Consider the following 13,050-nt stretch of genomic DNA (forward strand, 5'->3'; position numbering starts at 1 on the left):
GGACCCCGAAATCTGCTGCTGCAGGACCTGGGCAGCAAACTCCAATCCTCACAAACAGCAAGGAGGGTATAACAGTTTGCAGTAGCTAAGCAGGAATGACAGCCTCTTCCTCCTCACCTGCACTCCCCACCGTACTAAGCTCTCTACAAGCAGGATTAGAGCTGTTCAGATTTGGTCAGAGTGAATAATTCTTAAGGACAAAGCTCTGCAAGCCTCCCAATTCCCGTCTTAAACAGAATCCTGCTCTGAATGTGTCAATATTTGGGTCAAAATTTACATTTTTACTTCCAAGTATTTTATTAGGTTTTCATTTGCACATGTGGTCATTTCCTCTCCACCCCCCCCCCCCCCCCCTTTTTCGTTTCTGACAGTGGTATTAATATTTGCAGTTTATTACTTCCTCTGGTAGCACTAAGGATGCCACAGTGCCAGGGGAACCTCTCTGTTCCCACTGCACATCACTGAGATGCGATGCTCAGTCACTGGATATTAAACAGATCCAAGTGCCCATTTCATAGAATCCCAGCCTGGTTTGGGTTGAAGGGACCTTAAAGCTCCTCCAGTCCCAACCCCTGCCACGGGCAGGGACACCTTCCACTAGAGCAGGTTGCTCCAGGCCCGTGTCCAACCTGGCCTTGAACACTGCCAGGGATGGGGCAGCCACAGCTTCTCTGGGAAAAGTCTGTGCCAGCGCCTCAGCACCCTCACAGGGAAGAGCTTCTTCCCTGTTTGCTGTAGGTGCTTTCCCCTCACTCTCTGCCTTATTCTCCGTCTTCTCCATTCCTCTAGGTGACAATAAAGAAGCATCATTCCGTAATAAGCCTGTGGGCAACTCACTGGTTAAATTGCTTGGGGATCCAGCCGCAGCACCAGCTTTATGGCCAGCCCTGGAGTCCCCATCCCTGGGGCAGGGCTTTGCTTAAACCCATCTTGCAAACAGCAGCAACCAGATAAGAGCAAGTCACTTCCTCTGAGGATGTTGTGGCTCGGCACAGATAAGCAATGAGATAGAGGCTCTAGAGTAAAACATTGTTCTGTGTCTCTCTCTACATGCAAGGAAGCTGGTCTTTTGCCCAGACTAACAGATTTGCAGGGATGTTCCCTGGGGATGTTGCTGACATAGACCAAAAGGAGGATTAGAGATAGAAAGTGGCTGGGCTGCAGCATCAGACATCACAGAAGCTTTTCCCCATGGTTCTATAGGCATGTTGTGCTGAAAAGAGGGTCCCAAGGGCTGGAAAGGGGCTAAGGTAACACCTGAGACCACAGGGGAGCAAATCTCTCTTGTCTAGACTGTGCTTTTGCCAAGGAAGGTTGGACTAGATGATCCTTGAGGTCCCTTCTAACCTGGTATTTATAGAATCATAGAATAGTTTGGATTGGAAGGGACCTTTAAGGATCATCTAGTCCACTCCCACCACGTATGGTTTGCTAATGCATTGAGCTTTGCTGCAACCCCCCTCTCTTCCTTGGGCACTTCTTTCCTACCCTGATCATAATCTGCCCATGCAGGCTCTCTGCCAGGTTTCCTGCTCCTGATGTGCAGCAGGAAGATAGATTATTAGTTCTGGTGCCTTTCATGCCTTGTTTCTCACCTCTCTTCCTTTCAAGCAACACCCCACCTCTGTACTGCACCTCTGCTGCCTCCCAGTGTTCCCCCTGTGCTGGATTTGGGATGTGGAAATCCATATTTTCAGCCTTTCTTTCTTCCCCCACGCAGGAGAGTATCTCAACTTTTGCTGTGACCCCCAAAATAGTTACTCAATTATTATCTTTGCTTACTATGGCCCAAATTTGGCTTATTCTTGGATTTTACATAGAGGCACCACCACTCTTGTCAATTCCTCCCCTTTTCTCCCCCTATTTCTAAGGTCCCTCGTTTTGGCCCCCACACTTTGCACCAACCATCTTCTCTTGCTCCTCTTGTTGCTTCTTCAGCTGCTCCATGAGCTGCTGGAATTCCTCCTCCTTCTGCTGCTCCTCCAGCAGCGTGGCATCATTCTGTTCCGCGTAAGCCATGGCCACCACCGCGAGGATGAGGTTGATGAGGTAGAAGGAACCAAGGAATATAACCACCACGAAGAAGATCATGTACGTTTTCCCTGCTGCACGCAGTGTCTGTAGAAAGAGGAGACATGGAAAGAGGAGGCTTCCAATGGAAGCTCTTACACCAGGGCACCCTCCTGGTTGTGGTGGCAGGACAATATTTTGCTCCCACCTTCCCCAAGGGCTGGTCATTGCCCAGTTGACCTCTCTTCAGCCCACAGCACTGGGTTAGGACTTGTGTGAAGCAGCCACACTGCTCTGTGCTGGCTGGTAGCCCAAGGGCTGCAAGAATATACGGAGACGGGACTAATACTTCATCAGAGATTCACTTTGCTGTGGCAGGAGCTGTTGTCTCTCAGCCCCCAACTTCTCAGGTCTCACCCTTGGGCCATGAGTGGTCTTTTTCTAACTGTGGATCTGGGCACAACCATTTCCAGAGGACACGTGGAGCCTTTAGACATGGGCTTGCGTTTATCTAAACTGCCTCTGGACCCAGGATGAGCTGGGATTTCATGGGGTCTGCATCTTCTCCCTAGAGGATGACTCAGTGCAGGGAACAAGTGGCTTTTCTCCCCTACCTCAAGCCAGAGGTGTACCAGGTAATTTTATAAAGCCCTGACTTCCATGATCCAGCTGACAGCACATCCAGGATTTGCTATGGGAAATGCATTGCACTGCTCAGGTTGGGCAAGTGGATGGGTCTGCGCCTGTCTCTGCTGGTCCAGGTTAGACTCATAAACCACAGGACAAGGTCCCACAAGTTTCCAACCAAGTGACTTTCTGCCTGCCCTAGGTCAGGGGCAGCACCAAAACGAGAGGAACATTTGCACAAGGATAAAATTTGGTGCCTACCAGCTGGAAGAGGTTCTCCCAGAAGTCCTGCGTCATGAGGCGGAAGAGGGCCAGGAAAGCCCAGCTGAAGGTGTCGTAGCTGGTGTAGCCGTAGTTTGGGTTCCTCCCCGCCTTCATGCACTGGTACCCTTCAGGGCACTTCCTACCAAAGGAGCCGCAGGGGCAGCTGGATTGAGACCCTGGTGCTGCCCCTGCAGCGAGAGTCTCCATCCCTGGAGGTGCTGAGATACTTCAGAAGACCTTTCTCCCACGCTTATACAGTCGGGATGCCCGGACTGACACCACCTTCCCCAAAGCTGGTACGTTCAGCGTGTCCAGACTGATACCCCCAAGCTGATACAGTTGGGATGCCTGGACCATTCACCCATAGACTCACATCCCCAGCCCTGATCCTGTCCCATCCCAAGCACCAGTGGTCCCACAAGCTGCACTGGTGTCCTTGTCCCCTCCTGGGGAGCCAAAGGGCCACCAGCATGAGCTGCACTCACCCAGCATCACTGCTGTTCCCACAGAGCAGGGCGTCAAGCGCTCCCTCCAGGAAGTAGAAATTGGCTTTGAGTTGGGGAAAGAGCAAGACATCAAATCAAAACACAGACATTGATTACCAGATTCTTGGCAGCTCCTTGCTGGCAGGGCAATTCCCAGAATCCCAGCACTGGCCACCAGGTTATCTCCTCTCTGCTGACTTTGCTATTTGCATTGAAATATTTGGCACCAGCTCAGAGAGCTCACTCACGGCATTGTTTCACCCACCGAACTAGATGGTTCCCAAGCCAATAAAGAGCTCTAGCAACAGCCAGGCTGGCCAGGGCCAGGTCCCATGAGAAGGTGGATTAACATGCAGTCAAAGGGCTGGTCTGTTTTGCTGGGAAAACATGGAAGATAGCAGGGCATTCCCAGGGAGCACTGAGGATTGCAGGGGTCCCAAGAAAGCCTGGAGAAACTGCTGCTATTCCATGGCTGTCACCTTCCTCCTGCTGCTCCCATCCCAAACAGCTCCTACCTGGTGGGGAAACCCCCCTGCTCACAGACCAGGAGTCCTTAAAGCTCCTCCTTAGAGCTTGAGCGCAGTCCCTGAGCCACAGGAGATGCCACACGGCGCCACCACAGGTCACCTACCCCCAGGGACACACAGTCCTGGAGACTCCCACCTCAGGACACAGCTAAGGGCAGCAGGACCCCATCCTGGGCATCACCTAGCACAGCCCTTACAGGAGCCACACAGGGATTTCTGGGGGTTCCTCAAAGCATCCCCGGCTCCGGCTGGCTTCTTGCCACCAAGGTTTTATCTACCCTATGTGGGCTTGTCGTGGAGATGCCCCACTTGTGAAACTCCAGGCAGGATGGTTTTGGCCTGGCCCCAAGAGCTGTCAGTGTGAAGGCACGGCCGCAGGGTGCTGTTGCTATTTGCACTGCACTCATTAGATCCCAAATATTGAATTTGCATATCTACAAAGAAGTCTTCCTGTAATTAATGCCAGAGCTGCAGCTGGGCAAAGCAGCTCAGCTGGGACATAACCCAACCTTCTGCTGAGTGCCCTAAACGGGATGTGAAACATCCCTGTGGAGCATCCCACCACCAGCAGCTCTGCCAGGCAGATTTCCTGAGGCTTTTACATTTTCAGGGAGTTCAAAAACCCAAATCCAAAGAAAAAAAAAAAAACAAAACTCACTGCACTTTTTTGGGCCAAACTTGTTTCAAACTTGCGGTCCTGTCCAAGGACCTGTGCTTGATCCCACCCTCTCCCTCCTTCCCCTCCTGTTGGCTGTCATGGTGTTGCATGCTTGGATGCAGTGGTACCTGGGGAAGGACCTAGCTATGATGCAGCAGTGAAAGTGGGTGAGAAGTGTCATCCCTGCATCTTCCCCTCTGGTTTTCAACCCAAAGTCCCATCTGCTCCTGGAAGGTTTGGTCTCTCTGTTGTGATCAGCCAGGGGAGCTTATGCCCTGTGGAGACACTGTTTTGTCCAGGCCTTCTCATGGTGAAATCTGCCTGAAGGACTTCACCTTGCCCATGTGGACTGCATTTTCCCTGACAAGGAGGATTTCATCCCATCTGTCCATCCTGGGATTATGCACAACCCATTTCACCCACCGGTCACATCTCCCTGCAAAGCTCCTTGGCAGGAAGATCTACGTGAGCAAACCACCTTGGTCTGAGATGGAAGAAGAGCAAAGAATCCAGGAGGAGCAAACCAGTCTGATGGGTCAATGGAGAAGGGGATGCACAAGCATTTACCTTCATCACTGATATAGGCCTCGAAATCAAAGGTGCTGTTGCTGGTGAAGTTGCTGGCCATGTCATCAGTGAAGTTGCCATAGAGCGTTGCGTTGGCCATCGTGTCGTTGTCTAGCCCCAAGTCCTCCAGCAGGGTGTCATTGAGGGGTGGCCACCGCACACACTTCTGCCGGAGGTTGCCCATGAAGAGCTGGAGGCCGATGAGGGCGAACACACTCAGGCAGAAGACAGTGAGGATCATAACGTCCGAGAGCTTCTTCACCGACTGGATCAGAGCCCCAACAATCGTCTTCAGCCCTAGGGGAGAGGTGTCACTCCTGAGCTAATCGCTCGTTTGCAAGTTGTGGAGAACGTGCTATGGCATTCCCAAAAGGTGCTGGATCTGGTGGGGACATGTGGTATCACCAAGTTCACCCCATGTGCTCAGCCCCCCACCTCCGTGCCACACATTGCCGCACACTGCTGGGCAGCATAAACCTTTCCCCCAAAACTGCCACCCTTGGACCAGCCAAGCCTCCCCACGCCAACCTTAACCTGGGTATCACAACCTAAAGCCTACCCCAGCCTGGCAGCCACCGGTTCCTTTATATTTTCCCCAAGTGCCACAGTCTGATCTTTTTTTGGCCCAAACCACTAAAGTAGACCACTTTGCTATGGCACATGGAAAAGCACTGCTCTCAGCTCCAGAAAAGCTTCTGTGGTCCAACACCTCTACATGCTGCTGTCCCATGGATGGTTGGGAGCCCAGCTGGACCCTCCAGCCTGATCCCTTCAAGCTGGAGAAACCTCCAATGAAGGTGACGAAGTGACGTCTGCATTAAGCATTGGGGTCAACTCATCTCTTCTCCCCAGCATCGCTGTTTCCACTACAAAGGAGGCTTATCCACAGATCTTTAGTGGGCTTTTGAAATGCAAAATGTTATTCCGGTTACCCAAGGTCTACATGGATGATGGGTGATGCCAGGACATTGTGATGTTGATCTTAAAAGCAACTCTGAGCACAGAGCTTTCTCACATGGAGGCCATCATGCCAGTTCCCCCCTCTCCCCAAACCACATAGGTAAAACCCTGTCTCCAAGGGTTTGTCTATGTTGAGAAACTGCTGATGGCAGCTATTCTAAACCAGCTTATTCTTGCAGCTGCTATTTCTGCAGAGCCTCCTGGGGAGATGCCATTCCAGAAAGAAGCAGCAGCTCAGGTTTTGCTAAACACAATTATTAACCTATTTGGTGTAAGCAAAAAGCATTCAAATATGAGCCCTAAAGATCTGGAATCTGCAGACACAAGCATGTATTCACCACAAGAAATGATCATTTTCAGTTAAATCTCACTCTTCTTCAAGGGGTCTGACCTATCACCTCTGTGAGCCTGCACTAAGTGTTACCAAAGCAGGGTATTGAAATGGTATCAAATTTGGAGACAGCCATCAGAGGTATTTGAGAACATGCTCCTAAGACCTCAGGCTGGATGTTGGGGATGATGTTAAGCACTTGCCACGTGGCTCTTGCGCTAATACCCATTAAATATCTCAACCCTAGCACTGGAGCAGTCAGCAGTAGGGACAAAACTGAGTTTATGGCTCCAAGGACCACGCAAAGCCTATCAGTTAATTGAGCCTGTAAACACAACAGGAGAACAAGCCCACTTAAAGCATCTCCAAGAAGCCCTAAAAACAACACATCTGGCTCATCAGGAGCTTTCCCTGTCCTGAAGAAGTGAGAGCAGCTCATTTCAAGATGTAGAAGCCGCAGGACCTAACCCAAAAGCCATGTGGAAAATAAGGATTACCTTATTTCCTCTGTTTTCTCTTAGAGCTGTCAAGAGAACAAGGAATTGATGTGAACTGTGGGAAAACCTGAGCTCAAGGAAAGGGAAGACAAGGAGAGAAGACCCCTTTTTTAAGTCCCACCTGGTATGACGGTGATGGTTTTCAAGGCACGGAGGACACGGAAGGTTCTGAGAGCAGAGATGTTCCCCAGGTCCACGAACTCGGTAATGTAGCTGCAGGACAGGAGAGGAGAGGGCTTCAAGGGCTCTGCCAGGCACCTACACCCCTGTTTGTCAGCCCTCCTCCCCAGGGTCCCATCCTGCCCCCATCCCACCATACTCACGCCATGGAGATGACCATGAAGTCCAGCCAATTCCACGGGTCGCGCAGGAATGTGAAGTCATTGATGCAGAAGCCTCTTGACAGTACCTTGATGAGGGACTCAAAGGTGTATATCCCAGTGAAGGTGTATCTGAAATGGGAACAGTGGCCATGGGGATGCTCACCCGGCTCCAAAGGCCAGCTCAGGATAAGATTTTGTCTATCCCTGACAGCAGGACCATGTTGGGAAGCTGAGTGTGGGGGGATCACAGGCTGCTGGGTTCTTGGGGTGCTTCACCTCGTAAGGCAAATTGGGATATCTGGAGCTACCAATCCCTTTGGTGACTATTCTGCAACACCTCTGGTCCCTGCCGATCTCCCACCACCACCACGCCCTCTGTAAAACCCTGCTGAGATCTGATTGTGCAGAACCACAGTGGAACATGCCGGATTTTCCCCTTCTCACAGGGGCTGGTTGTCCACGCTCCTTGGACTGGTGGATCTGCTCAGCCTCTCCAGACTGTCACTGCTGACTTGTCCTGACCCAACCTGCTCTGCAGTGGCCTCCTGTCACAAGGACCCCACTAGATTTTGGGCAGCTCTGAAACACTCCCACTCTTTGCAATGCCTATTGCAGAGCACAGACATCCCTTCTGACATCAAGAGGGTCACCAGCATCTCCCAACGACACCTCTCTTCCTCTGAAGGGTGCCTGGATCCCAACACTGCTCTCTCAGCCTTGTCCTGTCCCTGCTGAGGATGGTCAAGCCGGATGCCCCCATGGCTGGGGGAGGAGGCAGGAGGAAGGGACTTACTCCACATTCTTGGACCATGTTGGGGGGTTGCTCATCGTCATAAACACACAGTTGGTTAAAATCGTGATCATGATGACCATGCTGAATAATTTAAAGCCTGGTCAAGGAGAAACGCTGTGGTTGTGGCCTGGATTCCCCCTTTCACACCATTAGGAAGCCAAGCAGGGCTCTTGTCCTGGCTCCCACCTTGGTCCCATGTCCTGACCTGTTCTTTTCTCCCAGCTCAGTCCTGTGCTCACACTTTCCCCTTAGTCCTCCTGCTCCCATGCATGGTCCTGGCCCCTGCCCTCCCTTTCTGCCCCCCTCCCCATCCCCATGGTTCTGGGTCTGCCTCCCTCCTTGTGCCATGCTCCTTCCTCTCCATCAACCCAGGATACAGCTTTCCCCACTTGTCTGATCATCTACCACAAACACCTTGTCTTTTTCCTCCCACCTCCTGGCCACCAACCTCTTCTGTCACCACAGCTCTGCTGGGATCACCTCCCACCCATCCTAGTGTCCCTCTTGTTCTTGGCATCCTTTCCTGTCTTTCCACCTCTGATTATCTCACACCAAAAGCCCCAGCACTGACCAAATTGCGTCTTTCCTTCCCTGCACCCCAGTGTCCTGGTTCCTCTGCCTTCCCTCTCCCAAAGCATCCTTTGAGCTCCCCAGTTCACCTACTTCCCGAATGGGACAGGATCTCCTGACCTGTAAACATTTTCCTTCCTTTCCAAGTTTTGCCAGACCTCCAACCTCTTCCTGGGAAGCTCCAACACTGGAATTTCTTCCCTTTTCCAAACAAACTGGTTCCTTCCCTTCCCAACCAAGACTGAGCTCTTGGTGCCACCAAGGTACTCAAAGCTGTAAAGCACTCACTCCTCAAGAAGGGACCATGGGTCCTGGCCATGGTGGGGGCCAGCCCAGGAGATTTGCTCACCACACCATTGTGAAACACTTCTCCTAGCCCTCTCCCAGGGTTGTTTGCACTCTGAGCATCAGAGTTTGACCTGGCAATGGAGCAGCAACACAGAGGGCAAGGATATGAATGGATAAGCACTTTGATGGCTCCTTTGCGGATGGGGTGGAAGGGCCCCAGCAGGTAGAGGGCAGGAGTTGCAGAGAAGCGGTAGATAGACTTCCCTTTGTTGAGGACTATGAATGTCTGTGGAAAAGAGAGAGAAGGGAGAGGGGTTAGCTCTTCTGCACACCCCCAGAACACCTATAGATCAAGTGCTACCATTAAAGGAGAGACCTCTACGCATGCTCGGGATCTCCAAAGGCTCTGGATTTTGCCAAGGAACAGATGTTCTGCTTTAGAGAAGCAACCACAGCAGCCTGAGGCTATAGAACACCAAGATGAGCTCAGATGAGATCCTGGGGCATGGTTGAAATAAGAGGAGGTGCATGTTTTGACCTTTTTCTTGGAACATACGTCTAAAGCCTACAAGGGTGCTGGAGAGGGACTCTTCATCAGGGACTGAGGTGGTAGGACAAGGGGTAATGGGTTTAAACTTAGACAGGGGAAGTTCAGGTTAGATATTAGGCAGAAGCTCTTCCCTGTGAGGGTGCTGAGGCGCTGGCACAGGGTGCCCAGAGAAGATGTGGTTGCCCCATCCCTGGCAGTGTTCAAGGCCAGGTTGTGAAAGGTGTCCCTGCCCGCGGCAGAGGGTTGGGACTGGATGATCTTAAGGTCGTTTCCAACCCATTCTATGATTCTATGAAAGCCAAGTCTACCCATAGGTTAAGCTCTGCCCCTCACCTTCTTATCCTTGTAGAACGGGTCCAGGTCCTCCAGCGGGATCCCGATGAGCTCCAGGGGTGGGTCACCATAGATGAGGGGCAAGTTCTTCCCAGCTTCCAGGTCACTCCTGGGTTTGAGCTCTTCTTCCTCAGGCAGCTCCACGTGCTGCCTCTTTATCCGGAGCGCCTCGGCCTCGGCGATGCGCTGCTCGATGGCAGCCAGCGAGGCGGGTGTGAAGGGGCGCAGGTTCTCAATGCCCGGGATCGGCGGCAGGCCGGCCATGCTCTCATTCTGCAACCAGGACGCCTGCGCCCAGCCTGCGGGGACATGGGGAGAAGACAATGCTGGTGTGGGACATGGCTGCTCAGCCCTTGAGCAAGGGGATGGAAGGATCTAGGTGGGGTTTTGAACTTGCAAGGAAGATCGTTATGCATGGATTGTTTGCAGATGGAGCACCACATGTGCTGCTTCTCACCCAAGACCCCAGCTCAGTCTCCAAGCAAAAAGCACCATCAGGTTGAGCACCCTATGGTATAGAATCCCAGACTGGTTTGGGTTTGAAGGGACATTTAAGCTCATCCAGCTCCAACCCCCTGCCATGGGCAGGGACACCTTCCACTAGAGCAGGTTGCTCCAAGCCCCTGTGTCCAACCTGGCCTTGAACACTGCCAGGGATGGGGCAGCCACAGCTTCTCTGGGCACCCTGTGCCAGCGCCTCAGCACCCTCACAGGGAAGAGCTTCTGCCTCAGAGCTCATCTCAATCTCCCCTCTGGCAGGTTAAAGCCATTCCCCTTGGCCTGTCCCTCCAGGCCCTTGCCCAAAGCCCCTCCCCAGGTTTCCTGGAGCCCCTTTAGGCCCTGGAGCTGCTCTAAGGTCTCCCCTTCAGGAGCCTTCTCTTCTCCAGGCTGCCCCAGCCCAGCTCTCTCAGCCTGGCTCCAGAGCAGAGCTGCTCCAGCCCCCGCAGCATCTCCGTGACCTCCTCTGGACCTCCTGGAGTCTCAAGAGGACCCAGTTGGCCTGGGCAGCCCCAGTTTCCCTGGAAAGAGCCTTTTCCATGCCCGCACTCCACAGGCTCCAGCCCCTTCAGCAGCACACTGCTCTCTGAGGCCCCAGAGCATGGAGTGCTGCATGGTCCATGTCTTCCCCAGAGCCTTCCGCGGGTGCTGCCGCTCCAAACGCCCTGCAGTGCCCTGCTCCCGGTGGTTGTGCTCCAGCTGCCTCCAGCCATCACCGCGCGGGTCAGGTTTCTGCAGCCCCATGACTCTGCTCATTCCTCCTCCTGATGGCAGGACGGGAGCTCTGAGCGAGCAGCACCAGCTTTGCTTTCAGCCCACATCTCCTCTTCCTCTCGTGGATCTGTGTGCAGTTCTGGTGTCCCCAACATTAGGACATGGAGTTGCTGGAGCAAGACCAGAGGGGGCCACAAGGATGCTCAGGGGCTGGAGCACCTCCCAAACAGAGACAGGCTGAGAACATTGGGGCTGTTGAGCCTGGAGAAGAGAAGCTGCGTGAAGACATCAGAGCAGCTTCCAGTGTCTGAAGGGGACTACAAGGATGCTGGAGAGGGACCTTCATCAGGGACTGGAGTGATAGGACAAGGGGTGATGGGTTTAAACTTAGACAGGGGAAGTTCAGGTTGGATCTAAGGCAGAAGCTCTTCCCTGTGAGGGTGCTGAGGCGCTGGCACAGGGTGCCCAGAGAAGCTGTGGCTGCCCCATCCCTGGCAGTGTTCAAGGCCAGGTTGGACACAGGGGCTGGGAGCAACCTGCTCTAGTGGAAGGTGTCCCTGCCCGTGGCAGGGGGTTGGAGCTAGAAGATCTTAAGGTCCTCTTCAACCCAAACCATTCTGTGATTCTGTGATGCAGCTGCTGATGGAGCAGCCCCAGCCATGGGGTTTGCAGCTGCAGCAGGAGGTGCTGGGGGTTGGGACCACTGCCCAAGGCTAAGCAAGGGGGTGCCCAAAGGGGATGTTGCCCCAGCATGGAAACGCTTTGTGGCTTTTTGGGTCTTTGCACCATCTGGCCCTGCTCTCAGCCCTTTGTGGCCACCCAGAGATAACGGGATAACAGCATCACTCTCTCCCCAAGTGAGCCCCATTCCCACCCCAGTGGGAAGCAGGCACCGGGCAGGGTGAACCCTCTGCTCCTGGCCTGGCACATCCTGACACATTTATAGCAGCTGCTATAAATAACAGAGATCAAACTCTTTGCACCTCTGATCGGTAGAAACGGTTGTGGTGCAGCAACAACTGCTGCCCCATGGGTCACCCCGTGGCCCCATGGGGATCAGGGTCCCCCCAGAGTCCCTTAGCAAAGGCAGACTCTTGCCCCATCAGCTTTCCTGCTGAGAAATCAGTCACTTAAAACGTCTCTACAAAGCTCTATCTATTGCCTTCTTGAAGTTGGGATTTCCAGCTGAGCTGGATAACTTCTTTTTACTGTGACACCTCCGAACTCTCTCTTCTGCCCATGTCCAACACCATGGCATGTTATGGATGAGCATCTCGCACCCCTCAGTTCAGCATCAGCAGTTACCAGCAGGCAACTGGGAGCAGCTCCCTGCCTGGCCTTCACTTTGATAGAAACTCAGTTTGATAGTTTTGCTCCTCTGAGGCCACACAAATAAACCAGCTTCCAAAAGAACAGGAGCGGTTTGGAAGCTACCAGAGATGCTGTGTAATAGGTTCTGTATAACCAGGAGGGTGACAGGACCCTGCCTGCAGCTGCTTGGAGAGCCTCATCCTGCACAGAAAAGAACCTCCGCTGGGCTGAGGAAGAGGGGGAAGGACTTTCTTAGCTGCTGTGTGCAGACATGTAGCTGCTGGGAGAGACAGGGTGGCTGGGGGCCTCCCCCCATCCTACTGACCCACACAGATGCCAGGCACAGCCCATCACCCAAGATCCAGGCCTCTGCTCTTCCCTTCCCAGGGCATTGCTCTAGGGGAGCATCTGCAAGCCCAGAGTCCCCCAGGCTGGTAAACCCAGAGAGATGTGACTGTTCCTCCATATACTCAGGGCTGGGTTAATAAAGACAGGTATAACTGGGGATGTTTCACATGAAGACACGCTGCTCCTGAGAGATCCCAGCTCTGTGGAACCCAGAATATAGGAGACAGCAGAAGAACCCTCTGAGTATCTGCAATGCTGTAGCTAGACAATCAAACACACAGAATTATAGAATCCCAGACTGGTTTGGGATGGAAGGGAACTTAAGATCATCCAGTTCCAACCCCCTGCCCCGGGCAGGGACACCTTCCACTAGAGCAGGTTGCTCCCAGCCCCTGT

At 53.0% G+C, this 13,050-nt stretch overlaps 1 protein-coding gene across 1 annotated transcript in view; it reads right to left on the bottom strand.

The window, feature by feature from the left end:
- SCN4A (sodium voltage-gated channel alpha subunit 4) overlaps positions 1-10,047 on the bottom strand; it is a 30,407-nt gene extending 20,360 nt beyond the window's left edge. Inside the window, exons 1-9 of the mRNA XM_030508777.1 lie at positions 9,784-10,047; positions 9,051-9,186; positions 8,043-8,139; positions 7,250-7,378; positions 7,048-7,139; positions 5,139-5,435; positions 3,387-3,450; positions 2,899-3,040; positions 1,906-2,118 (exon numbers count right to left, since the gene is read on the bottom strand). Coding sequence (XP_030364637.1) covers positions 1,906-2,118; positions 2,899-3,040; positions 3,387-3,450; positions 5,139-5,435; positions 7,048-7,139; positions 7,250-7,378; positions 8,043-8,139; positions 9,051-9,186; positions 9,784-10,047 — 1,434 coding nt within the window. The remainder of the gene's footprint in view (positions 1-1,905; positions 2,119-2,898; positions 3,041-3,386; positions 3,451-5,138; positions 5,436-7,047; positions 7,140-7,249; positions 7,379-8,042; positions 8,140-9,050; positions 9,187-9,783) is intronic.
- Positions 10,048-13,050: the final 3,003 nt, after the last annotated feature.

This window comes from Strigops habroptila, chromosome 19 (genome assembly GCF_004027225.2).
Source record: "Strigops habroptila isolate Jane chromosome 19, bStrHab1.2.pri, whole genome shotgun sequence".
Classification (NCBI taxonomy): domain Eukaryota; kingdom Metazoa; phylum Chordata; class Aves; order Psittaciformes; family Psittacidae; genus Strigops; species Strigops habroptila.